The sequence below is a fragment of the Argentina anserina genome, chromosome 1 (genome assembly GCF_933775445.1).
Source record: "Argentina anserina chromosome 1, drPotAnse1.1, whole genome shotgun sequence".
Taxonomy (NCBI): domain Eukaryota; kingdom Viridiplantae; phylum Streptophyta; class Magnoliopsida; order Rosales; family Rosaceae; genus Argentina; species Argentina anserina.
The window spans coordinates 16,372,609-16,398,287 of record NC_065872.1 but is presented as its reverse complement, the minus strand read 5'-3'; the positions used below and the strand labels follow the sequence as shown (position 1 = coordinate 16,398,287).

The window sequence follows — 25,679 nt, the reverse complement described above, 5'->3', positions numbered from 1 at the left end:
TTTAAACAACCTATGATGATTCAGCCAAGACAAATGAAAACTCGTGTATGGTTTTGGTCATACAATATGTAAGCAGGAGAGGAACACCTTGAGACCATCAAAGCACAGAAGCTCTGCAGCATATAAACCCCATTAGATGCTGCTAAGAATGAGGTAGTCATTGTTCCCATGAAACCCAAAGCGTCAGCAAGTGACTGAGACTTCCTTAAGCTGCAAACAATCAAGACAACAATATTAAACCGAAATTCTAAAGCAAATTAAAGTTGGGAACTGGGATAAGAGGAATTATCAAATATAGTGCTAAATATAAATCGGCGTCTCCAATACTGATCATAACCCTGAAAAGACTATGACTGAATCTCTGTCAAAACGACGAGGTCAGCATCTAAAACCCCACAAACCCCTAAAGAAATGAATTGAAAATCCCATGTATAACTGAGAGAGGAAAAGACAGACTGAGGCTATACACCAAAATTGAGAATGCCGTTTCAGTTTTTAAGGTTTTAAATTGGAAGTAAGGTAATACCACCTGTGTTTGCAGAAACACAAAGGCCCTCTCCTTGTACTTAATAACACAACAACACAGTTGGAGATAAACATATATAGGAGAAGATGAACAACATAAGGTTAGTGCTATCCCACTATTCTGTTACCTGCATGACCAAGGATTCTTATGGTTTATTCCGTTTTCTATTCTGTTGAAAAAGAATTCTGAACAGGTAAACACAGGGCAAATAATGTTACACACAGATACTGAGAACCAAATCTTAACCCAGCATCAAAATCGCTGTCGAGTGTCAACCTTCATCACCCTATCTTACAAGGAAAAACAATTACATTGCCCAAAGCAGTCTCATTAGCTCAGTTTATAGTTAAAGTAGCCATCCTTGCAGAGTAATAAATTCACAAAAGGGTATTATCACTAATCTGCCAATGCTCTTCTGGAGCTGAAGCAAATCCCAGAAGCTCAAAAGGACTGAAACCCAGTAACCAAACTTGAAATTTTCAATTCGAAGTTGGGGAATTTAGAATTCTTGGGACCAGAACAACCACATACACAATCATTTACAATGGTACTAATTAGTCACTTAGTCGATGACAAAGATCTTTACGGGATACAACTTGTCGTCTTTAAATTTCCAGCAACTGGAACTCATGTACTCGGATTTAATCTTCTTCAAACAACTAAACGGTATAAACCATTGACATACAGGATCTCTAATATCATGTACATACCTCACTCAAACAACTTAATTGTACATAACTACATCAAAATGTTAGTCTTCAATAATAGTGCCCCCCATAGATATCATTTGGTTGGAGTACAAGATTATATTACAACTTTCCCCAACACTAGCAAACTCTGTATTATCCTTATGTTTATATTTTGGTGATTTTGGAGCTCTGACTGGTAAGTAGAATAGAAATTAACACAAAACAAGCAGATCAAAATAAAGGCAGGAACTCTGATGCCAGAAATGTAAAGAAGGTACTTCATTTGAATGACAAGGAAAGACATTAGAATTCACATACAAACGATGATGACGACCTAACCGACTACTACATCTTCAACCCTACTAGATTCAGAAATCCACAAACAAAAATCAAAATATGATCAACTCCCTATTCCTTTCAACATCTAGACCAATTTCTATGGGGTTACCTGATCACAGTGGATTTCTCCCCCAAAACATAAACAAAGATTGTCTTCATCTTATCAGGTTGAACCTGATCAGCAAGCTAATTGTCAGAAGACTTCAGAGCCTCCAAGATTAGCTTGGCTTGATCCCCCATAACCTGAGTCTTCTTGATAAAAAGCTCCAATTCAAGAAGATGCAACTCCTTCCATTTACAATTCACCTCTGCACCCTTTGCTTCATCAACCAACTTCATACCTTGATTCACAAAATTCTCCCAACCCCCAAGCTCATTCAAACCCTTCAAAAACCCACCATTCCCATTGAAACCCTTTACAAACCCACCACCCTCATTGAAACCCTTCACAATCCCACCACCCCCATTCAACTCACCATCACCAACTCCAACACCAACTGACCCATTTGGCTCCTTCAACGGCTCAAATGAAGCCACACCCTTAGCCTTCCCAGTACCATTCTGATCCTCCTTCTTGCCCTCTTCCACCTTTCGGGCTTCGTCCTCACCACCTCCCCACACCTTCTTCATCAAACTGTAGGCTTCCCAATCATGATCCTTGGTTGGCTTAAACTTGTTGCGAGCAATGTTCTCGTACTTTTTCTTCATTCTCCGCGCCTTATCTTGCAGCTGGCTCTTATTGACACTCACAGTCAGCAATGGTGTGACAAACTCATAAAACGAATCCACATCAACAACCGGATCCGCCCCTCTTTTCACCTTCACGTACTCCATCATGCCTTTCACCAACTTAATCTCATCCTCATCACTCCAAAGCCGCATCTGAAATAGACCCCTCCCCTTCTTCACATCAGCAGCCTCCTCCTCTTCAGCTTCTTTTTCTTTACCTCTCACCTTCTTGTCTTCAGCATCTTTCACTTTCTTCTCGGCTTTCACCTCCTTCTTGGCCTTCTTACTCCCCTTGAGCACCTCCACGTCACCACCGCAGTCGGCTACGGGACGCTTGGTGCCGGGTTTCGCTGCAGCAAGTCTAGCAGCGGACTTCGACCTAGTCTTGGGAGTGGCGGACCCAAGATCATGTATGAGTGGGGGCCGATTACTTATATGAACCAAAGAAATACTATATGAAGGGGGAAAAATAGTACATTTTAAAGAAAAGCTGGCTAAAACAGGCTGTTTTTTACTAGAAAACATGGAATGCAAGACATTTGAGTGCGGGCAGCAGCACCCACTGGACTCTATGTAGGTCCGCCAGTGCATGGACTTGTTGGAATCTTGCATGGGCTTGGAAGCTGCCACTGCATGCACAGTTGTTGTGCCCACCCCGGAGGAAGAAGAAGAAGAAGACCAGGGCTTTGATGGGGAAGCTTCCGTCTTCTTGACGTGATTCTTCTGAGGCTTGGTGTTCTTAAGGGGAGTGACTACCGCAGTAGTGTCGTTGGGCTGCTCGGTGTTAGAGACGGAACCGGAGTCGGTCACTTCCACCTCCGATGAAGAGGCGGACGAGGGGATTTCGAGCGGGGAAGGGCGGTTACGGTGTGGAGGAGCCATTAGTGGGGGGAATGAGAGGTTTCACTTTCAGAGGAATAGAAATGGGAGAGGCTCAGAGGGAGAACAGTAAAGGTAGAGAGTAAAAGGGAAAGGGGGGAGCACTGAAGAACAGTGCAAATTAAGTAATTATTGAAAATTGGGACTTTGGGTTTACCTTACAATTTCCGAGAACTAAATCATCATTGCTCCCTCGGCCATAAACACTATGCAAAACCCTATATAATATAATGATGATTTGATTGATTTAGCTCTGAGAGCTTTATGGCTTCTCAAAATATACTTAATAACTTCTGGTTTGGTAGTATCATAACTCTACTTACAAGTTTATGAGTGAAAATTAGGAGATATATAGAACTTATTGGTATCAACTACCTTACTACCCAAATCACTCTTTGAAAATAGAATTTGACAATTATCTTATCTCTTATTATTCGTTAACCAATCAATAAATTTGGATTAGTTTTTGAATGTTTTTCCGATGACTTTAATTTTAACGGCTTCTTATAAAAAAATCTATTTTGACACATGAAATGAGAAAAAAATCAGGTTAGATTTTAAAATTATAAAAAAATCACATAATCATATTTCTTAAACCATTGACCTTATTTTTCTTAAAAATTACGACTTGTGCCACTGAGATTTTCCGCTTCTCTGTGCTCTCGACGACTCCGCCTCCTCGACTTTCCAAACTCCATCTCCGTCGTCAACCTTGCCATCCAAGTTTGGTCGTCACCGGATCAACGATCACCACAAATCACAGACTCCGATCAACACCAACTGTCGTCGCCGATCAAAGACCCAACCGAGTTGACCGACGCCAAAGCTCCATTCAAAAGCTCGGCCACAGATCTCCGACTTAAGGAGCGAGCCTGATACAACTCCGACTGTGGCCATCTTCTTCACTAATCCCGACCTCTTCCTCCTCCTCTCTGTCGCGCCTCTACCGAATCCATACCTCCCGGCGACGTCAACAAAGTAACGTCGATGGGAGAAGCAAATTGGCGATCTGGGACAGTCATTGGAAAAGCCACCTTCGTCTGAAAAGCTGTTGCTCCCTTTAGAAACTTTGGTTCCACCCGACAACGACGCTGAGAAGAGTACGGCAGCAGTTAAACAAGGGCTGATGCGGTCGCCGGAAAAACTATGAGATCAAGATAGTGCATTGGGTGCCCAAAGATATATTCAGGGTGCCCATAATTTCTGGATGCCCACATCAGATATTGGATAGTTCTTTTTTTTTTTTTTAAGAAAATTGTTGTCACACTAGCTATCACATTACCTATCACACTACCTGTCACACAAATTTTCTACTGTGATAGATAGTGTGATAGGTATTGTGATAGGTAATGTGATAGCTAATGTGATAACAAGTGTGATATGTAGTGGTAATGTAATATGTAGTGTGGCTGGAGTTGTGACATCATATTATTGTCGATATTTGAATCATATGAGTTGATTTGACAAATTCAAGATCACATAATAGACAAAGGTTCGTTATTTACTAGTCATTTTTTTCTCTTCTACTTCTTCTTCTTCTTCTTATCACAATATAGTCACATAAAACAGTGTGACAGCGGGTGTGACAGTGTGTGTGACAGCCAATGTGTCAGCGGGTGTGATAAGTAGTGTGACAGCATGTGTGATAGGTAGTGTGAAAACATGTGTGTGACAACGTGTGTGATAGCAAGTGTGACAGCAGGTGTGATAGGTAGTGTGACAGAAATTGTGACAATGGGTGTGACAAGTAGTGTGACAGCGGGTGTGATAGGAGGTGTGACAACGGGTGTGATAAGTAGTGTGACAGCATGTGTGATAGGAGATGTGACAGCATGTGTGTCAGTGGGTATGACAGTGAGTGTGAAAGGTAGTGTGACAGATAGTGTGATAGGTAGTGTGACAACGACAGTTAGTGTAATAGGCAGTATGACATCGAGTGTGACAGCATGTGTGACATATAGTGTGACAGGTAGTGCGACAGAGGATGTGATAGGTAGTGTGACAGCGTGTGTGATAGATAGTGTGACTGTGGGTGTGACAATGAATGTGACAGTAGGTGTGACAGTGCGTGTGAAGGTTAGTGTAATATATAGTGTGATAGTGGTTGTAACATGTAGTGTGACAGTTATTGTAAATAGATAGTGTGACAGGTTCTGTGACAACAGGTGTGATAGCAGTTGTGACAGTAGGTGTGACAGTTAGTGAAAAAGGTAGTGTGACAATGTATGTGACAGTGGTTGTGATAAGAGGTGTGACATGCCGAGAGGAAATGTGGAAATATGCGAAATTTTGTTAAAATTCAAATGAGATTGGTATAAGTATGCTCATAATGAAGAGAATAGTTAGAATTAGGGAACTTTGAGCTTCGGTTTTGCCGGAATTGCTTGGAATACCGCCAACGATGGCAGCAACCCTTTGCGATGGTTGTTGTGTCTTGTACGGTTGGTCGATTCGGAGTGGGCAGTATATCAAATGAAAGAGGAGAGTGAGATTCTTACGGTACCAATTTCATCAAAATCTATCGCCGAACGAGAAAGTTATGGCCGAAATTAGAAAAAGAATAAAAAAAAGGTGAGAAATGACAAAATAGTTCAGAAAATATTTTTAAAGTGACTTTTTTCTAATTTTGTTAACATTTTTATAATTTCCACTTAAATGTAATTACCTTTTTATAATTAATTCTTAAGTAGTGACTTTTTTCTAATATAAGTTGGGAGATGATACCTTTTTTATAATTTGCCTTAATTTTAAATTTCAGAGTTTAAGATTACGAAGAATTTTGTTGGTTTTCCACCAGTTTGATCGGATAGAAAAGTTTCATCTCAAGTCTGGTATTAAAACTTGATTTTGATAACTTTCGTTCAATATAAAAAAAGGAAGGTTATATTCACATCTCTTAAAATGACAATTAGACCTCTATTTTTTTTCTAAATTGTTTTGACTTAGTTAATGCATATGAAGTTATCAAAAAACATATAATAATAAAAATACAAGAAGGGAAATAATTCTTAAATTATCTATTATAAAATACAAATGTAGATAATTATCTTTTACATTTATTGCTTGAAAATTCTAAAATGAAATATTAAATTTCATTAAAAGATTTAATTGATTACTTTTTTTTTTTACAAACATCATTTGTTAAAAATTTAAAGTATGAAACAGTAGAATAAATTCGAGAGAATAACTGTAATTTTATTAATAAACATATGACCTCATATATAGGGATTACATCAAAAATCTCGATGAATTAGGGATTAGAGAATATTTCTTAACTAGCTAAGGTATACTAATTAGGACAAGATACACAAGAATGCATAGAAGATGATTCTCCTACAACACTCCCTCTTGTATCATGATCCTAATGTGACATAGTGCAATATTGTTGCCTCGGTAAAAACCTTGTCAAGCCAAACAAAAACTTCTTGGGTAAAATTAAAAGTTTTGGTCGAAGGAGAAAAAGAACACAACGCACTAACTACAAATAGTCAATGCATGTGGTATAGACTTCCCCTGATGCTCTGGTAAATGACGCAAACCAATGTGTTTCACATGTTTCACAAATGTAGATTTTAGAAGAGACTTAGTGAACATATCTGACACATTATCCTCAAAACGAATCTGATTAACTTGGATATTCAACATCTCTTGTTGTTGCTCATTATAAAAGAACTTTGGCAAAATATGTTTTATGCTATCACCCTTAATGTAACCCAACTTCATCTGCTTAATGCAAGCAACATTATCTTCGTAAAGACATGTAGGTTCAACTGTAGTAGAACTTAATCCACTAGCATCTCGAATGTGAGTAATGATTTCTCGAAGCCAAATGCACTCTTTGACTGCTTCATGCAATGCTATAATCTCATAATGATTCGAGGAAATAGCAACAAAGATTTCCTTGGTTGATCTCCAAGAAATCGTTGTATTCCCCATGGTATAAACATAACCAGTTTGGGAACGTCCTTTGTGTGGATCTGAAAGGTATCCAGTATCAGCAAATCCTACCAACTCATCACTAAAAGTTGTAGGGGAAGGAGGAATTGTCATTCAAATCCTGAGAACTAACACTGGCGGCGGCGGCAGAGTCGTGTTCGGCTTTCCGGGAGAGCATGGCGGCGACGTTGTGTTGATCTTCACCATCAATTCTTACAAGAATAGCACTTTTCTTGTCGGAATACTGACAATACAACCCCATATCAATGAAACCTTTCAAGTACCTAGAGATGTTACTAATACAGGTCCAATGACACATAGTTGGTGTAGAACTAAACATTGCCAACAAGTTCACTGAAAATGCAATGTATGGACGAGACATTGAGCTAGATAAAACAAAGCTCCTATAGCACTCAAATATGGATATTCAGGATCAGGTATCTCTTCATCATCATCTTTCGGATGGAATTGATCTTTCTTAGTATCCAGACTTCTTACGACCATGGGAGTACTAGAAGGATGCATAACTTTGTCCATATAGAAGCGCATGAGCATCTTTTAGATGTATGCAGACTGGTGTACAAGGATTCCACCAACTCTATGCTCAATTTCTGAACCTAAGTAAAACCGAGTTTTTCCCATGTCTTTCATCTCAAATTCTGCTTTCAAATAGCGTGTCGTCTCACCAATCTCATTAAGAGATCCAATTATGTTCATGTCATCAACATAGACAGTTATTATAGCACAACCAGAACTATTGTGTTTGATAAACACGCAAGGGCACGGTTCATCATTCTTGTATCATTTCCCAATAAAGTATTCGCTTAAACGTGTATACCACATTCTACCGGACTGTTTAAGTCCATAAAGTGAGCGTTGTAACCTAATGGCTTAGGCATTACGTGGGTTACTTGACTTAATTACTTAAAGTTCATCAAGAACCTTCATGTATATCTCTGTATCTAGCCCCATAAAGATACCCGGTCACCACATTTAACAGCTACATGTCTAGGTTTTCAGATACCACTAGACTTATTAGATATCAAAAGGTAATGATATCCATAATCGGAGAATATGTCTGCTAATAGTCAACACGAGGGTGCTAAGAGAATCTTTGAGCAATCAAGACTTCACCTTTCTCATTCAGATTATGAACAAAGACACATTTATGTCCAATAGGCTTAACAATTGGCGGTACTTCAATGACTGGACCGAAAACTTGCATTTTATTCAAAGAGTCTAGTTTCGTCTAGTTTTCTTCGTTCCATTTTGGTCAATCTATTCTTCGTTGACATTCTTCAACTGAGCGCGGTTCCATGTCATCGTCATCGATGATTTCCCGAGCGACAGAATAAGCAAACACATCATCTATCCGTACGAAATTCCTATCCATGACTTATGGAGCATTTAACTCGCTCAATGAGATTTTTTTTGCTCTCTGATATCAACAATGAGTCTGAACCATCCCTCAGATCATCAAGTGTTGATTCATGGACATAGCTATAATCAGAGATAATCTCTAAGCTCGGGTTGTCCAAGTCTATGATGAGTGTATCCGTTTGTGCCTTGACTTTAGTTTTTTTTCTTGACTGTGAGTCAGTTGAACCTTTCTGTCTCCCCCTCTTCTTGGGAGGAGTCGAGGCCGTCGCCATGCCTCCACCTAGGGTAGGCTCAGCCGAGCCTTGCCTTGGTACGATGGCATCTTGCCCAGAGTTTGAGACTTCTAACTTCACAGGGCAGTTTGCAGTAGAATGAATTCGAGTGATAACTATAATTTTATTGATATACATATGACTTTATATGTGTGCATTACATCAAAAATCCCGATGAATCAGGGATAAGATAATCTTTCTTAACTAGCTATACTCAATGGTCTAAATAGCGGTTATCGGCATCGTATCGGTTTTGTAAAATAAGGATATAACGGAAATATATCGAGATATATCGGATTTATCGTTTTTGCTAATTTTTAATTAAATTTAATATATTTTATAAACATATACATTAAAATATACCAAAATAAATTGAGAAATTAAAACTTATAGAAAATAAATGTACTAAATAAACTTCATAAAAAAATATTTGATTGTTTTGACAATTAAAATACATAAATAATATTAATTAATAAAAATAGAGGTGATTATTCATCATAAACTCTCTCGTCATTGAATGCTATCGACGAAATTTTCATTTTTTAAAAAATTATTTTTTGAAAACAACGTGGTTTTAAAAAAACACCGATATATCGGGTCAAATTCGGTTTGACCCGATATATCGTCATTTGACTTGATTTTTCGGTTTGACCCGATATATCGTTATTTGACTTGATGTATCGTTTTCTTAATATCGAGGATATATCGGGATATTTAGAACATTGGCTATACTATACTAATTAGGTTAAGATACACCAAGAATGCATAGGAGATGATTCTCCTACAACAAAGTAGATGATTAACAACAAATTGAATGTAGACAATTTAATGTATAAACTATATAACTATGAATTTCTCATAAACTTCGATTTGAGCCAAAGAACAAAACTCGTTCATTAGAGGTTAGATTATTTCATATACATTAGTTAATGTTACTTCTTGGTGAGTTGCATATACAATTCATATCCAGAGTGAACCTTAACTCTGAAATTATAAAGTGAAGTTCTAATTTTGGAACACTTTTCGATCAAATTGTTTCATCACAAATGATCTAATATTTAGGTATGCTATTAAAAATCATCTCTACAAAGTTTCATCTAATTCAACAATAGTTTGAGCTTTCAAAATAGAGATTTACACGAACGGTTGACGTTGAATATTTATAATTCGTTCATTAATTTAATCTAATTTAAATAGGTTCATGTGTCAAAATTGTAACTTCACTCTAGATAGGAATGTACACACATAGCCCTTCTAGTGAGGGATACTTTTTTTTGGGTTTAAAAAGGGGATAAGTCACTTGACCAACTTCTGAATTATATTTTCACATCTTCACCGTTCAACTTCTAGAGTCTAATGTATAGATCACCTTTGTAAAATTTCAGCCACAATGAAGGTGTTTAAGGCATTCAAAACTTAAATTTAAATTTATAAACATGAACAGTTCCAGTTTGACAGATTTGGTGCGTCCATTCTTTTCACAAAATTTGATATTTTAACGATCACCATTTTGGCTGAAATTTTACAAGAGTTACATTAGACTCTAAAAGTTAAACGGTGGAGATGTGAAAATGTAATAGAAAAGTTGGTGAATGAGTTATCCCTTTAAAATACCCAAAAAATAGATCCTTTAGTTGAAGGGCCCTGTATATATATGAAAAAAAATAGTTTACCAATTTTATTATGAATTTAGAAAACGAGTGGAAGACTGAATTAATTCGACGAGATAGTTTGTGATTATTATGTTTTGTTTTTCAAGTTGTATATAATAAATGAATTTGAAATAGAGTATGAAAGAAACTAATAAATAGTCTGATTTGATATATCAAATTAGATAATAGACATTTTAGAAAAACTATAGAGGTCTAAATAGCATTTTAGGTATGTGTAAAAGCAAAATAGAAGTTCACTGAGTAAGGAGTTCTAAATACCGTTTTTGGAGGTATGAATAAAAGCTTCCTAAGAAAATTCAAGTTTCAAATTTTGATTTCAGAAGAGCTAAATTAGAGGACAATCAGGATTCTAAACATAAAACATCTCCTAGTTTAGTGACCTTGATTTCAGACCTAGAAGAAGAAAGTTACATTGTGGATTTGATTTTCTGTGTACAAAATAAGTAGAGAAAACTGCAATACACAGTGGGGAAGAAACTGTTTGGGGGCTAAAGAATGTATACAACCTCATCAAAATTCTGATGAACCAGGTGTCCGAGGGAAAGGAATCACATCTCTGATATTCTCCATCCCAGTTGCAAATTGGACAAGCCTTTCGAAACCCAGACCAAAACCCGCATGAGGAACTGGGCGAACAAGAAAGGAGATCAAACATCTAAGATGTAAAGAGTTCCAACAATTGTCATGTTTACAACTCTTCCTTCAACTTTATAGTATATCATGTAACTATATCAAAAAGTCAACCTTCAATGAAATGTACAAATAATGCAACCTTCCCTAGCAAACTCTGCATTAACTTTATACTCAGATCTTGCAGCAAACAACTCCTTTTTTTTTTCCTTGTCGAAAAAAATCGATTTTTTTTTCTTTTTATTTTATAAAATAACTTCAAATTATAGAACACCTTACCTGACCCATAACGACGCAAATCAAGATACCACCAGTATGCCTCCTTATTCAGCTTTAATTCATCCAACCGATCTTCTAAATATTCAAGCCTCTCTTCTCTCTGGCTTCCACCGATAAGCTCTCCAACCTGATAAAAGCACAACCACTATATATAGTGAGAATAAAGGTAAACAATGTATCAATAAACATAAGACTTGTCAAAAGCTCAATAGAGGACGCACAATATGATGTCAATTCTAGCCATGGGGCAATTTATAGACCATGCTGGACCTAACTTGAGAAATGCTACAACACGACATGAAATTACCTTGAAGTGGCATGATATACTGAAATTATGTTCGACTGTAATTACATAATGTCATGTCTAACTCATATAAGTTTCAATAAGCAATCAAAAGGACATGAATTGGCATTTGAAACAATGCATCCAGCCGGCTTTGAAGGAAGTGACTTAAATTAATGATTTAGTCAAGTAACCCTCACTCATCCCAAAAACATGGGCTATTTCAGAAGTTACAGATTCATTCTTATTTGAAATCTAAGACAAGGCGTGGACAAAAAACACGAGTTGTCAAACATAGACTTTACTATCAACAGTATTCAATTACAACCTTGGGGTTTTAGAATGCTCTTCCCCTGTATCCCTACTAATTTGCAATTTGATTGACCCATCACATGCATTTCATGCTGTGTAAAACGCAGTATAACATTATATATATATATATATATATATATATATATATATTCCAAGTAATCTGGGATTGCAAAGTATTCAACACACATCCAAGTGTCCAACAACAGTAGGCGGCAGTAAATTTCTACAGGAAACAATACAGATGAAATGGTTTGTCTTACTTACCCGAGGAACCAACATATCCATAGCGGCCACTGTCTTTCCATCATCATTTTGCCGCATGTAGAATGCTTTTATATCCTGAAAATAGTAACATCAATGAAGAGCTTCAGAACAGTAGAATTTAGTTATTAAACGTCAAAATTAATTTTCCCCTTGAATGGTAATTACATAAAACGAGAACAGAAAAAGGAGAGTTCATGCCTTCGGATAGTCCCTGACAATTACTGGGCATCCACTAAATGCCTCTTCAGTTAAATAACGCTCATGCTCACTCTGCAAATCAGATCCCCACTTCACCTAATAAGAAACACTCACTACCTTGTCAATATTGAAAAGGAACGAAATTAATAGGGTAAACCCTTGTTAGATAAGAGACTTATACAACAATTGAAGTAAATGGCTATCGTTCATAGCCAAAATACAACTGAATACTGGGTCACAAGACACATATTTCAAAACTGAAAAAGCCAAAAACTATTGACGGGTAACTTCTGACTCCTGGCTATATATAATGATCTCCTGACTTCAATCCTTTTCTATCTCAAAGACTTGAAGAGATATCGAATATATCATGAAACAGCAGCCCACCATTCACATGCATATAGCAGTATAATTTCAAAAGATCAGAAAGTGGCAATCCAGAAAAGAATATCTATCATTCTGCACATTGACAAACTATAGCCAGTGCTACATAAAACTGTTTTTAACAACTTTTGGTTACGAGAAATTTTAATTCTGGTCAAACTCTCCCCCAATCAGAGGCTCATACTTTATGATCAGATCTTGTTGCATCATTACACAAGTATCCAATGTTGATGAGGAAAATATGAGAAAATCATATTTTTATCTAGCAATAGAGTTTTACAATAATCATCTGAAGTTTATCACAATAACACAGAAGAGATTAAAAAAAATGAATAAATTATAAACAATAAATTGCCAAAAATCTTTAGAAGCTTTTAGTTTACATACTGGGAATTCAAATTTCTTCTTTGCTCTTAGAAGAAGTTCAACTGCATCGGTGTAAGTCAATTGCACAAAGTCTTTCTCAGCTACATCCTGTTGGTTGGACCCACAAAAAGAAAGGATATATAATCAGGGAAATCCAGTTCTGTTTCAAATTTTGGAAAGCAAGGCATATAGCTCCATCACCACATAAATAATCTATTCGGAAATATGTGATAGTGACTCAATTCCTAATAAGCAACAAGGAAAAATTTATAAGAAGAGGTCATACAGTCAATCGATCGATAATTCCTTTCTCAATCCAAGTATTAAAAAAATCCATGTCTTCTTTGCAATTATCGAGCACGTGTCTCACCTATAAGAACAGAAGAATATATTACTCTAAAATACAAATTGAAACGTCACTTGACCAAGTTAGCACGATTTTTGGCAGATCTGTATAACTATTTGATAAAACTGTTGACGAATATAGTATTGACAGGTAACGTACTACATACTGGAGATAGGCAGTTGCACAGGCCATGTCATCATTCAGATCCGCAAATGCAAGTTCAGGCTCAATCATCTTTACCAAGGCATGAAAAGGAAAGAAGTTAAGAAAGCAAAAGTTAAATGAAAGAGCCAAACAAAAGGTGTATCTAAGAAAGAAATACTAAACCTTACCCAGAATTCAGCCAGGTGCCTTGATGTGTTGGAATTTTCGGCTCTAAATGTGGGACCAAATGTATATACCTGGACAACGATGCATCATTTTATCTTAGAAAGATGATACACTGGTTATAATACCCATTAGTTACCAAAGAGGATTGAAAAGGTGGAGAAGAAAAAAAATTACATCAGAAAGGGCAGTTGCATATGTTTCAGCATTGAGTTGGCCAGAAACAGTTAAGAATGCTGGTTTTCCAAAGAAATCCTGATATCAACAACTGAAATCAAAACTCAGAAATGGGAGTAATAATGACAGTATCAAGTAGACCAAACCATTTCAAATTGGATTTAAATCCAGTCTTAGGATAAATCTAACCCAGAAATAAGAGGTCATTAACTCATTCAGGCCATATATAATTGGACATAAGATCACCACAAATATCAACATGTGACATGGGTATAACTATGACGATTCTCTCAAACATGGAGAACCAAATTTTGGTAGAGAAGACAATTTTTTTTTTTTGCATAGGGATCATTTTGAAGTAACGGAAGCATTCGTACTTGTTTAACAAACTTTTCTCATTTCTATTATATGACACAATGAACAAGGGAATAGTGATGAGATCAATAGTTCATTTGGCAAGTAGTTGCACTTTCTTGGTTACAACTTAAAAAACATATGAAGCTCCATCAAACTCACTTGTGACCAATCAACTTGACCATCCTCCGTTTTTGGTATACCATTGATAGGGGAATCAGAGACTTCTCTGGAGCTTGGAATCTGTTCATTAAACAATTAAACAAGTATTAGAGTTTACATACATCTAAACAAGCATTACATTAAACTAGTTATTCTAAATGGCCTATAATACAATCTAAGATCAAGAAAAAGAAAAATTCCATAAAAGACAAAAACATTGTGGAAAGCAGAAAACTACGATATAGCGGCTGTCTAGTCTTCCATAGTTGAAGAGGGTGTAGCTTCTAGCTTAATCTGACGTCAACTCTTTCAAAATGCATGATCATCAGAAAGGTGACTGCCTATGTATCTAAGGTACATGTCCCAAGGAGGCAGTAAGGGACAAGTAATCAATCAAGAAAGCAGCGTATTCACAGATGAAATAATACATCAATGAAGAAAGAAGTGTATTATGTACATGTCCATAATACATCAATGATCCCCTTAAAAAGCATATGTGTATATGTAGTAGTATTCACAGATGAAACTTGTAATACAGCAAACTCCCCCTTAAAATGGTTAGGTTTTTTAACTTCCAACTATGACCATGACTAATTAAATTACAGAGCAGAAGCAATTTATGAAGAGATTCAATAGAGAAAATGACCAGTAGCCAAAGAATGTAGCAAAACCACCACTACCCCCTTTGATCTTTTCTATAGAAAATCTGTTTCATTCTTCTTCTTTTATGTTATAATTCATTATGCTTGTATAATATCACATTTTGAAAAGAAAAACAAAAACCAAAATCACCCGTAACATTGTCTCAAAAGGCTAATATATATTAATACGAACAGAGTTTGTACCAAATAAAAGCAAAACACAACTGAAAAAACGTAATACACTTGCAGAAAGCATGTCAGTATATAGAACAATCCTAACATGATAGTATTTATATCAGAAGTTTAGAAACAGCAACGCTTTGAAGAAAATCAATTAGGATTGATAAGCTGTGGTGCTCACCAGAGTAGTTACACAGAATTGTTCACCTGCTCCTTCACAATCTGAACCAGTAATAATCGGACTTGAGACCCACACAAACCCATTTTCTTGGAAAAAGTTGTGAGTAGCATACGCCAATGCATTTCTCACTCTTGCTACCTTCTCACAAAAGAAAAAACAGGTGTTCAGAGAAGACATCATAGCTCCGAAGAGAAACTACCTAAAGGATGAACATACAGTAGTATGCCATGCTAACCATTTGACATATTCAAATATGACGAGCAAAAATGCTTAATCTAATTCCTAAAGGACACACACACACACACACAAACATATATATATATATATATATATATATATCTTTTAACATGATTCTGAATTGTGCAATCATAGAAAATGATTAGCAACCATAAACAGAACCATACCGCACCAAAAGTATTTGTTCGTGGCCGAAGATGAGCTTTCGTTCTCAAAAATTCTCTGCTGACCCTTTTCTTTTGGATGGGATAAGATGGATCACTCTTTCCAACCTACAACACGAAAAAACAATGATTTCTACAATTATTGGCTAGAAAACTAGAAGTGATTCACAGTCAATGAAGATCAGTGCTTTGAATAAAATAAGGGCTCAAACTTCTTTCACAGATACGTGAAAAAAATTAGACCTGATTAATTAATCTCTGTCTAAATGATAAAGGTTCACTCCTCTTGAATCTTTCTTTTGAACTTTTGATGGTATTATTACGGATCTAAAATGGAGAGTAGGATATACTAGCATATTCAACATGATTACATCCGGTATGCTAGTTGGCCGAACAGAAAGAGCAGCACAGAGACTTGATATACAAATATTAATTCAAATGATACAAAGGAATTGATTCTTACGTAGGCTAGAAATAACTTTTAAAACCCATTGTCTGATAATTGATGCCAATAAGCCACCTCCCTTTAGGTTCAGTTGCTTAGAAATCGTTCTGCGGCTGAGGAAAGAAATTATTCCAGAAGGATTTCATTTTTCCGGAAGCAAGTTTTACCATAGAATGTAGTATAATCACTGACTAATCAACCATGAGAATTTACAACCTCAAAACCAGAGATTGCCTTTAAATACAACTCCCACGCTTTTCTTGGTGCTCTTCAGAAATGGATTAAGAATCATTGTTTTAGCACAATCCTATACTAATCAACCACAAATTTGGCAGACAGAGGAAGAGAAATACTAACCACAACAATCTTCTTGACCTTCAATTCCACTTTCTGCTTTGATCCTTGGCTAGCGGCTATGACACCTTGCACCCATATCGAAGCACCAGTTGTGATTGAGCCAGACTCTACCTATCAACAACACCCACAGCTATTAGTAAAACCAAAATGACATCCCAGAGTTCCACAGAAATCTATCACATACATGCAACACACACAATCGACGGCCTTCACACTCCACCGCAGAACAACAACCACGACAAACACATGTCATTGCATACACACCAATCATTCAACTCAAATGCAGACATAAATCGACAAAAAAAAACAATGTGAAGCTCTTCCACAAGTGAATACTAAAGCATTACCTGATCATAGCCTTCGGCATCGGCACTCATCACACATTGCATATTCGAAAGACACGATCCATCATTAACCTAAATAAAATGAAATTCAAACTCAAATTAAACAATCAAACCAACATATAAATATACAGAGTAGGTTTTGGGATGAGACCTCAATGAAGGTGACACTACTTTGTGCCCGGAGAGTCCGAACCCAGCCGGTGACCACCACAGTCTGGCCGAGGCCCTCATCAGCGCCGCCTTTGATATCCGCGACCTTGAGCTTCTTCCTGAACTCGCCAACTCTATCCTTGAGCTTCTCCGATACTTCGGGGGCGGTCCTCTCACCGGAGTGGAGAGCGGCGGCGACGGTGGTGCAGAAGTAGCGGCGGGGAGGAGGGGCGGAGGGCGGGAGAGTGCGGCGGGGGAGAAATGGCGGGAAAGTGGGAGGTTTAGAGCGGGGGAGGAGAGGTCGGATGGGGTAGAAGGAGAGGAGGCGGAGGCGGAGAGAAGAAGAGGGTGGCGCGAAGGCGAAGGCGGCCATTGGCCGGATTGTGTGGTGGTGGATGAAGAGAATATGAGCCGAGTGTGGATGAAGTGGGGGTTTAGGAAAATGTTAGGACCATCCCTATATCAGCTACACATCATCATCTAATCTGCTGTCATTAAGGACACATCGTTTCTGCTTGCTGCAGCTATAGTCACTGTCTTAACTTAGCAAGACGCTCTCCTTTTGAATCTAGTGTCAGTCCTTTGATTCATCATCAATGAAATGAATATTATGTTTATCTAGATTATTTACTTACATTTCCTAACTCCTCGATTACCTAGTTCCAATGGCGGATTTAGGATTACAACATCGGAGATGCTTGAACTTCTTAACCTAAAACAAAATAGTGGGGAATTTCAACAATGTGATAGAGTTTAATTAATGAAGGAGAGAAAATACTAGAGGTGTTATTGTACTTAAGAAATTTGGACATTTAACGAGAAAATTATTACAAAATTAGAAGAAATAGTAGAAGTAGACTAGAGGAACTGAGTAAGGGAAGAGTAGGGAAAAATCAACCTGACGACATGAAGGCTTTCTTAGGTTGGGGATGCTTAAGTCTCCCTAAAAAAAAGGCTAACGAGTAAAAAAGACCATAATTTTTCTTGAAAGCTTTTGGGTTTGGGGATGCTTGAGCCTCCCTAAAAAGGGGCTAGATCCGCCCCTACCTAGTTCCATGGATTATGATCCTATTAGAAAACCCCTATGGCACGACCAGACACTTTTATTTACTTTTCTAATTATGGTTGTTAATCGGTCCCAGTTCTTTCAATAATCTTTGGAATTGAACCAATTTAAATCGGTTCGGTTGGGTTCCTATAAAAAATGGAGTTACACAGTGAAACCGAACTGTTTATATACAAAACGGTTCAGTTCGGTTCTAGTTTTTTAAACAAATAGGAACCGTTGGATTTTAATGCATTACAATACTGACAATTAGATCACTAACTTAGATAAGTTTCCTCGAACCTTAAGTCACAAAACTATTAGGCTCAGAGCCTCTCAACTCTTCATTCCCATTCTCTGAGAGTCGAATTTCTCAGTTCTCCGCTCCCTCCACCTCCTTCATCCCCTCCCTCTCTTCCACCTCCCTCTCCCTCCGCCCCCACCAAAGCTCCTTGTTTCTCTTCTTTTTAGTTTAGGTCGATAGATATTGAGACTTGGTGTTTGAATCATTTAATTGTTTCATTATGTTTAAAGTCTTATTATCAACGACCGTATACTTGTTAGACTCACTCATAGGATTAACATTACTAAAAGCATACATGTTTGGCTTCATGAAAATTCTTCTGGTCACAATTTTAAGCTAAATATATAACATGGATTATACTGATAAAACAATAAATCAAATACAGGTAATCCACAATTGCATATTGCCAATATCATCGAGAAGCATTGATGTTTGATTGTTTATACAGAGTTTCAACTACAAGTTTTGCATGAACCATTTGGAACCTTTTTGGAACTGGAAGCGTTGGTTCAATTCCTAATGGTTCTTACTCTGGAAAACACAAAAACCGAACTGTTTAAATAACATGTTCGGTTTACAATTCCATCTATTTTTGGTTGGAAGCCCTACTTTTCTTTAGTGATTACTAGCCTTGGCACATTGATATAGGGAGAGGAGGAAGTTACCCACATATAAAAATAAAAGTTGGGAAGTTATTTGTGACATAGTGGGTAAAATTGTAGATAACTATTCATTTTATCCTATTTACTCGATTGGAAGTGCTTAATGTGTCAGGAAATCGTCTCACTGATGCATGTGCATCTTACCTTTCAACTATCTTGGAAAAGTGCAAGGGTAAACTGCTTTTCTTGCATCTCAACTTACAAATTTGATCTCTGTTCCTTATCAAAGGTCGTAGAACAGTAAAAGTTGTTATGTTTCGTTTTCTTTAGTATCTAATTGATTTGACAAATATTGCTAAAGGTAAGGCTTATTTGTTTCCATGGTGCTCCTGCTTTTATGTGGTCTTTGCTTTTTAGCCCTTTGCAGTTTGAGTATAGAGCAATGCTCCATCACATCTAGAACTATTCAAAAGGTTTCTGATGCACTGAATGCTGAATCTGTCCTTGAGCAACTCTGTATAGGTACTTTTGACTTGTTATATGTGCAGTAGACATATTAATTTCACTATATTTTTCACTTATGTGTTGTCCTAGTATCTTTTGTTTTCTTTTTCTCACAGGATATAACAAGCCTATTTTTGGAAACACTATTAAAAGTTTACTCATCAAGCTAGGCACTCTGAAAAGGTTTAGAGGAATGAATACTCTGTTTTCTTCATTCTGTTTACAGAAGTTGCAGAGTTTTTCTCAACTTATTTTAAGTGCATATAAAAGTAACTGATTTTAAGTATTTACTAGCATTTGGCTTTTCGCGGATTTTCAAAATTAAATATGAAATGTTTAGACTATCTCCCACCATAAGCTAAAACCATCAATATACCTTACTACTACCTCCCATCATAAGGTATCTCTCATTTCCCCAAAAACAAATTTGCCTTATGTGAACAGTGGAATGCTATCTATGGCATTCCATTCCGTAAGGTAAATGAGTTATATTTTTTTTATTATTTTTTCATTTTCTTCCTAATCTATCCTCATACTTTTTCTAATATTCTAATTATATCCATTTTAATTTTAGTTACATATTAATTTTCTCCATAAATACCATGCTTATTTTTATTTTTTACAAATAACTATTGTACTATCACGAACCTCGCAGTGAGCTCTTTCATATGAGCCCAATATTGAATATGATCGAGTTAAATTATTTTAATGTATAATAATTATTTATGATTTATAAATGATAATTAACGGTCTCTTCAAAACCTTCTCGGGGATGACCTCCAAGCTCGAAAAAAGTACCATATACACTAATGGATAAAAGTAAAATAACTAAATAATACATAAATATTAAAAGAAATCACTAATCACCGAATTTAGTACTCCTGAAGATCATCATCACCTTTTGATGTGATGAATATGTGTTTTATATAGAATTTTCAAAAATGTCTGTTAACTAGCCGTTATAGATGTTGACAAACAAATAGTAGCCGTTTTTTCAATCAGGATTCAAATAATAGCCGTTGTCATCCAAAAACCCTATGTATACCTTACCATTTATACCTTATGGTGAGAGCTTAAAAACGAAAGGCAAAAAAGATGCTAAGAAATATGCTAAAGTGGTAAGCCATATATCACTTATACCTTACCAGTTTTATCTTATGGTGGGAGATGCTCTTAAAGCTGAGCAAGCATGTGGTTGATAGCCTATGCCAGCTTGCTAAGCACTTGTCCTTGTCAGCACTAATGCTCGGGGAAACTGGTATCGCACTTGTGAGTGAGCTATGTCATTATTATTCTACTGATGTTGGAATTTGAAAGTGACTTTTGCTGCTATGGTTTCATTTTATATGTATATGTATATTATTCTTTTGCAGGATAGGGCACTATTAGTAACCGAGTCATATGGAAATTAGAAGCTGGACAATTAATTTTCCTCCCTCTATAACTATGGCTATTTTTTTTGATGTTTCAGGCTTAGGTTGTAACTTAGGCTTTTGCCTCTAGTTTGTTTGTTTTCTTTTGCTATATTGAAAAAAAAAGTCATCCTAAAAAGCAAACATATCTATCACCATATTACCAAGGAAGACATTCACTCTAGTGTTTAGGTCCTCTGTTTTACCATGCCCACTGGTGAGCCCCAACATGCAACAAAGTTCACTTTTTGTTCTCACTTATTTTTTAACAATTTGATTAGGAATTCCGTAGACCATCTCCAACCAGGCTAAAATAGCTCTAGTGCTAAAATTTTAGCTATGAAAATTTGAACTATTCATTGATGTTACATCAACCATCTTCAACCCATAGGGCTACACTTTTAGTCTTAAATTATATTTTAAGATTTTAAGTTATTATTATATGTTTATACATTATAATTTTGTATTAGATTCTTATTTCAATTTAAATAAGTTGTTTTCATGATTAAGAAATAGGCTTAGTTCCAATATTTTAAATATATATTTTAATTAAAATTCTTATTGACTCTCACTCCTCTCATTCAATTATATTTTACATGATAATATAAATTTAACATACTTTCTAGTATATATATAGTGAGGTTGTATAGACCATTTTCTTCTTATAGAGAAAGGGATATAGTGAGGTTATTATATATATATATATATATATATAGTTAGAAAAAAATTCATCATCAATACCTGAAACTCTAGTGGCAAGATGGAAAAAAATTCATCATCATCATCTACTGTTTTCTTGTTGTAGAGACAACATGGGTGGTGGGTTTCAGCTGCTCTCGGTGGCGTGCTTTTCTTTAATGGCCAAGATGGAAGAGCCCCATGTCCCTTACATCGTCGAACTCCAAATCTTCGAGCCCAGATTTGTCTTCGAACCCAAAACAGTCCAAAGAATGGAGCTTTAGGTCATATCCACTCTCAACTGGACTCTCTGCTCAGTCACACCCTTCAATTTCTTACCTCATTTCATCTCTAACTGCTCACTTCTTCTCCTTCAACCTTCTCGAGGCTTCTTCTGATCTTGTTCTCAAAACCATTTGAGGTAATAAAAATGCCCGCACGTAGTATTTCAGTCAAAGGTTATTTTAGCATATATGTACTTTTTTAAATGGGCACGTACCGCACACGTGAGCAAACTAACGCCTATGTGCTGGAAAATGGTCTTCGACCTCTCGTTGATAGCAAATAATATGTTTAAGTACCACAATTGTAGTTTTATAAGTCTACGTATCACATTGACTTTACCACCAGAGTTTAGAAATTTATGGTGAATTGTTTTCATATAGTTATATACATATATTATGTCATTCCTAATTTTAATCCTCAAAATTTAAAATTTTTATATTAACCAATTAAAATAAAAATAATTTTCTTAATCATAAAAATTAAAATTAATTGTATTAATCATCAAAATTAAAATTAATTGTACTAATCAATAAAAATTAAAGTTAATTGTATTAATCATCAACTTTTTTGTATTAATAAAAATTATAATTAAAATTAGATGTAGTTGATATAATATGGGGACCTATTAAATAAACAAATAATATTTATTATCCACTCAAAGGGCTTTAGCCCTTAATAATGCATTTTATGTCATCTCCAACCGGAAATGGTAAAATAACCACATGGCTAAAAATTTAGCCTTGAAAAGTTGAACTATTCATCGATGTGAGATTAATTGTCTCTAATCCATAGGGCTAAAAATTTATCATAAATTATATTTTAAGATTTGAAGTTGTTATTATATGTTTAAGTATTATAATTTTGTATTAGATTCTTATTTGAAGTAAATAAATTATTTTCATAATTAAGAAATTAGTTCTGACATTTTATTATATTATTTAATTGAAATTCTTATTGTCTCTCACTTCTCTTATTCAATCATATTTGACGTGATTATATATATTTAACAAAAAAAAAGCAACGACATTGTGAATTTATCTAACTCTTATTATATCAAATAGCTTGATAACAAGAATGATCAATCAAACGTGTTGTCATATTACATGTAATTGGAGACTTATCAAAGACAAAGATTCATACTATCACATTTCATAAATTATTTTTTAATCCATTCCTAATTTTAATCCTCAAAATTAAAATTTATTGTATTAACTAATTAAAATTAAAATGTATTGTATCAATCATCATAATTAAAATTAATTGTTAATCATTAAAATTAAAGTTAATTATACTAATTGATAAAAATTAAAATTAATTGTATTAATCAACAAAACATAAAATTAATCGTACTAATCATTAAAATAAAAATTTATTTTATTAATCATTAAAATTCAAAATTAATTACATTAATAAAAATTTAAAATTAAAATTAGATGTAGTGTTAAATTATGGGGACTTATTGAATAAACAAATGATATTTAGTCTCCATTCAAAGGGCTAAAATAGTCATTAACAATACATTTTAACCCGCACTTAATGCCTTTTAGCTCTTAACTTAAGGGGGTTGAAGTTTGAGAGTGCTAAATGAGAGTCTTTTAGTCCTTATTGGAGATAGCTTTAGCCCTCTCATTATGATATTTTAGCCCTTAACTATGTGGGTTGGAGATGAAAAATGCTAAATCATAGTCTTTTAGTCTTTAACAAGGATGGATTGGAGATGACTTACCCTCCATCCATCCGCTTTTGAGACATATTTAAGCCTCGTTTCTCAGCAATATTCATCTTGTTCCATTGCTCCGTCGCAAAAATGATGAAGCCGTCAAGCCGGTCATGATTATCCTCTAGTCCCAGCAACGCCGAGCATCGATCATTAACGCATCGATCAAGTCCACGAAGAATCGTCAAGCTACCAAATCGCTCGTTCTTCATCAAATCCAAATCCAAATCCAAATCAAACTCAAATTCTCAAGATCAAGTGCACGTCACCCTTGAGCCAAGTCATATACGGAGATAGAATCAGAGGAGTTCACAAAGAATGTAACCCCGCGCTTGATTATCAATAAATTACATTTTATTTGTACACGTGTCTGCATTCTTGTTTGTTTTCATATTCGCGTTCTACAAATTGGCACACCCAGTGGGACATTTTTGGCCTCTCATCTCCTTCTCCGAAGAAATCTTCAAATCCGTTTGTGCGATGGCTTCCAAGAACAACCAAGCCGTCCTAACGAAGAAATCCAAGTCCACAACCGCGAGGTCAAGTGGAGAGGCCGAGCCGGTCAAGAAGTCCAAATAAACATCCTCCAAATCAAAGAGTGAACCGATTGCCCTTGTCACCCGTAGCGTAGCTAGAGCTTAACCCACGATATTATGGCACTTTCTAGTAAGCCTCGTCAACCAGTCATCACCTTGGAGAGCTTGGGAGCAATAAAGCATGCTTCTCAAAGTGGGAAGAAGCAAGTGTCAGAGGAGAAGAAGCCAAATGAGCAATCTCTTCTACCCGTTCATAGTGATGGCCCTATCTTGGAAGACGTTTTCTCTGATGACGAATCAAGCACGGCATCATACCATGGAAGTCCCAAAGAAGATGGCGACAACTTCCATTCTATGGCGCATGAATCCTCTTCTGACAATGTGCAGGTCTTGGTGATGGGGACATCCACAATCAAGGAGCAACTCTCCAATCTGTTGGAGATGGTTGAAAAGCTCACCCGAACGGTTGAAGAAAAGGACGTGCAAATCGCTGAGCTTTATAGCAAGTTGGGAGATCACGATGATGAGAACTTCACCAAGGGGTCGCCTAACAGGAGCAAAGTAAACGAAAAGAGAGAAACGTCCAAGAACAATAACAAATCGCTTGGTTCCTTATCACTCCAGCAATTGCAGGACATCATCACCAACTCAATTCGGGCTCAATATGGAGGTTATTCTCGTGACTCCCTCACTTATTCAAAACCTTACACGAAGAGGATCGATAGCTTAAGGATGTCGCGAAGGTATCAGCCACCAAATTTCCAACAATTTGAAGGTAAAGGAAACCCAAAGCAACACGTTGCCTACTTTGTGGAGACTTGCAGTAACGCCGGGACAGAAGGCGATCACCTTGTCAAGCAGTTTGTTCGCCGGAGTATGTTGACAGTTGAGACCAAATGGAGCGCGAGTTCCTTAATCGATTCTATAGTATAAGGCGGACGGTGAGCATGATGGAGCGAACTAACACGAAGCAACGAAAGGATGAACCCGCGATCGGCTACATCAATAGATGGCGCTCACTTAGCCTTGATTGCAAGGACCGACTGTCAGAGGTGTCAGCTGTTGAAATGTGCATCGAAGGCATGCACTTTGATTTGCTATACATCTTGCAAGAAATCAAGCCTCGTTCTTTCAAAGAGTTGGCTACTCGAGCTCACGACATGGAGCTAAGCTTGGCAAGTCATAAGGGAAAGAATGAAATCTTGGTCGACCAACGAAAAGACAAAGTCTTCTGAAGCAGATTTGACAAGGTTGTGAAGAAGCCTTCCAAAGAATCAATGGTCATCAATACTGCACCGGTTAAGATCTCTACGCGGGATAAGAAAAAGTTCAATAAGGTGAAACCTCCTCGAACCTACGATAGGAGTAAACGCACGTTGAAGGAGATGGAGC

The 25,679-nt window shown here is 36.4% G+C and overlaps 2 protein-coding genes across 2 annotated transcripts; both read right to left on the bottom strand.

The window, feature by feature from the left end:
* Positions 1-1,740: 1,740 nt before the first annotated feature.
* On the bottom strand, positions 1,741-3,165 carry LOC126802844 (probable transcription factor At1g61730). Its single transcript, XM_050530557.1, has one exon. The coding sequence runs from the start codon at positions 3,163-3,165 to the stop codon at positions 1,741-1,743; it is 1,425 nt and encodes a 474-aa protein (XP_050386514.1).
* A 7,644-nt stretch (positions 3,166-10,809) lies between these two features.
* On the bottom strand, positions 10,810-17,658 carry LOC126798648 (asparagine--tRNA ligase, chloroplastic/mitochondrial). The gene is made up of 15 exons (XM_050525698.1): positions 17,206-17,658; positions 17,058-17,126; positions 16,711-16,821; positions 15,912-16,016; positions 15,508-15,645; positions 14,506-14,586; positions 13,990-14,067; positions 13,818-13,886; positions 13,645-13,719; positions 13,426-13,509; positions 13,161-13,247; positions 12,390-12,485; positions 12,192-12,266; positions 11,333-11,459; positions 10,810-11,049 (listed from the first exon to the last, which is right to left on the bottom strand). The coding sequence occupies exons 1-15, from the start codon at positions 17,575-17,577 to the stop codon at positions 10,934-10,936; spliced, it is 1,683 nt and encodes a 560-aa protein (XP_050381655.1). The 5' UTR covers positions 17,578-17,658; the 3' UTR covers positions 10,810-10,933.
* Between the last annotated feature and the right edge of the window lie 8,021 nt (positions 17,659-25,679).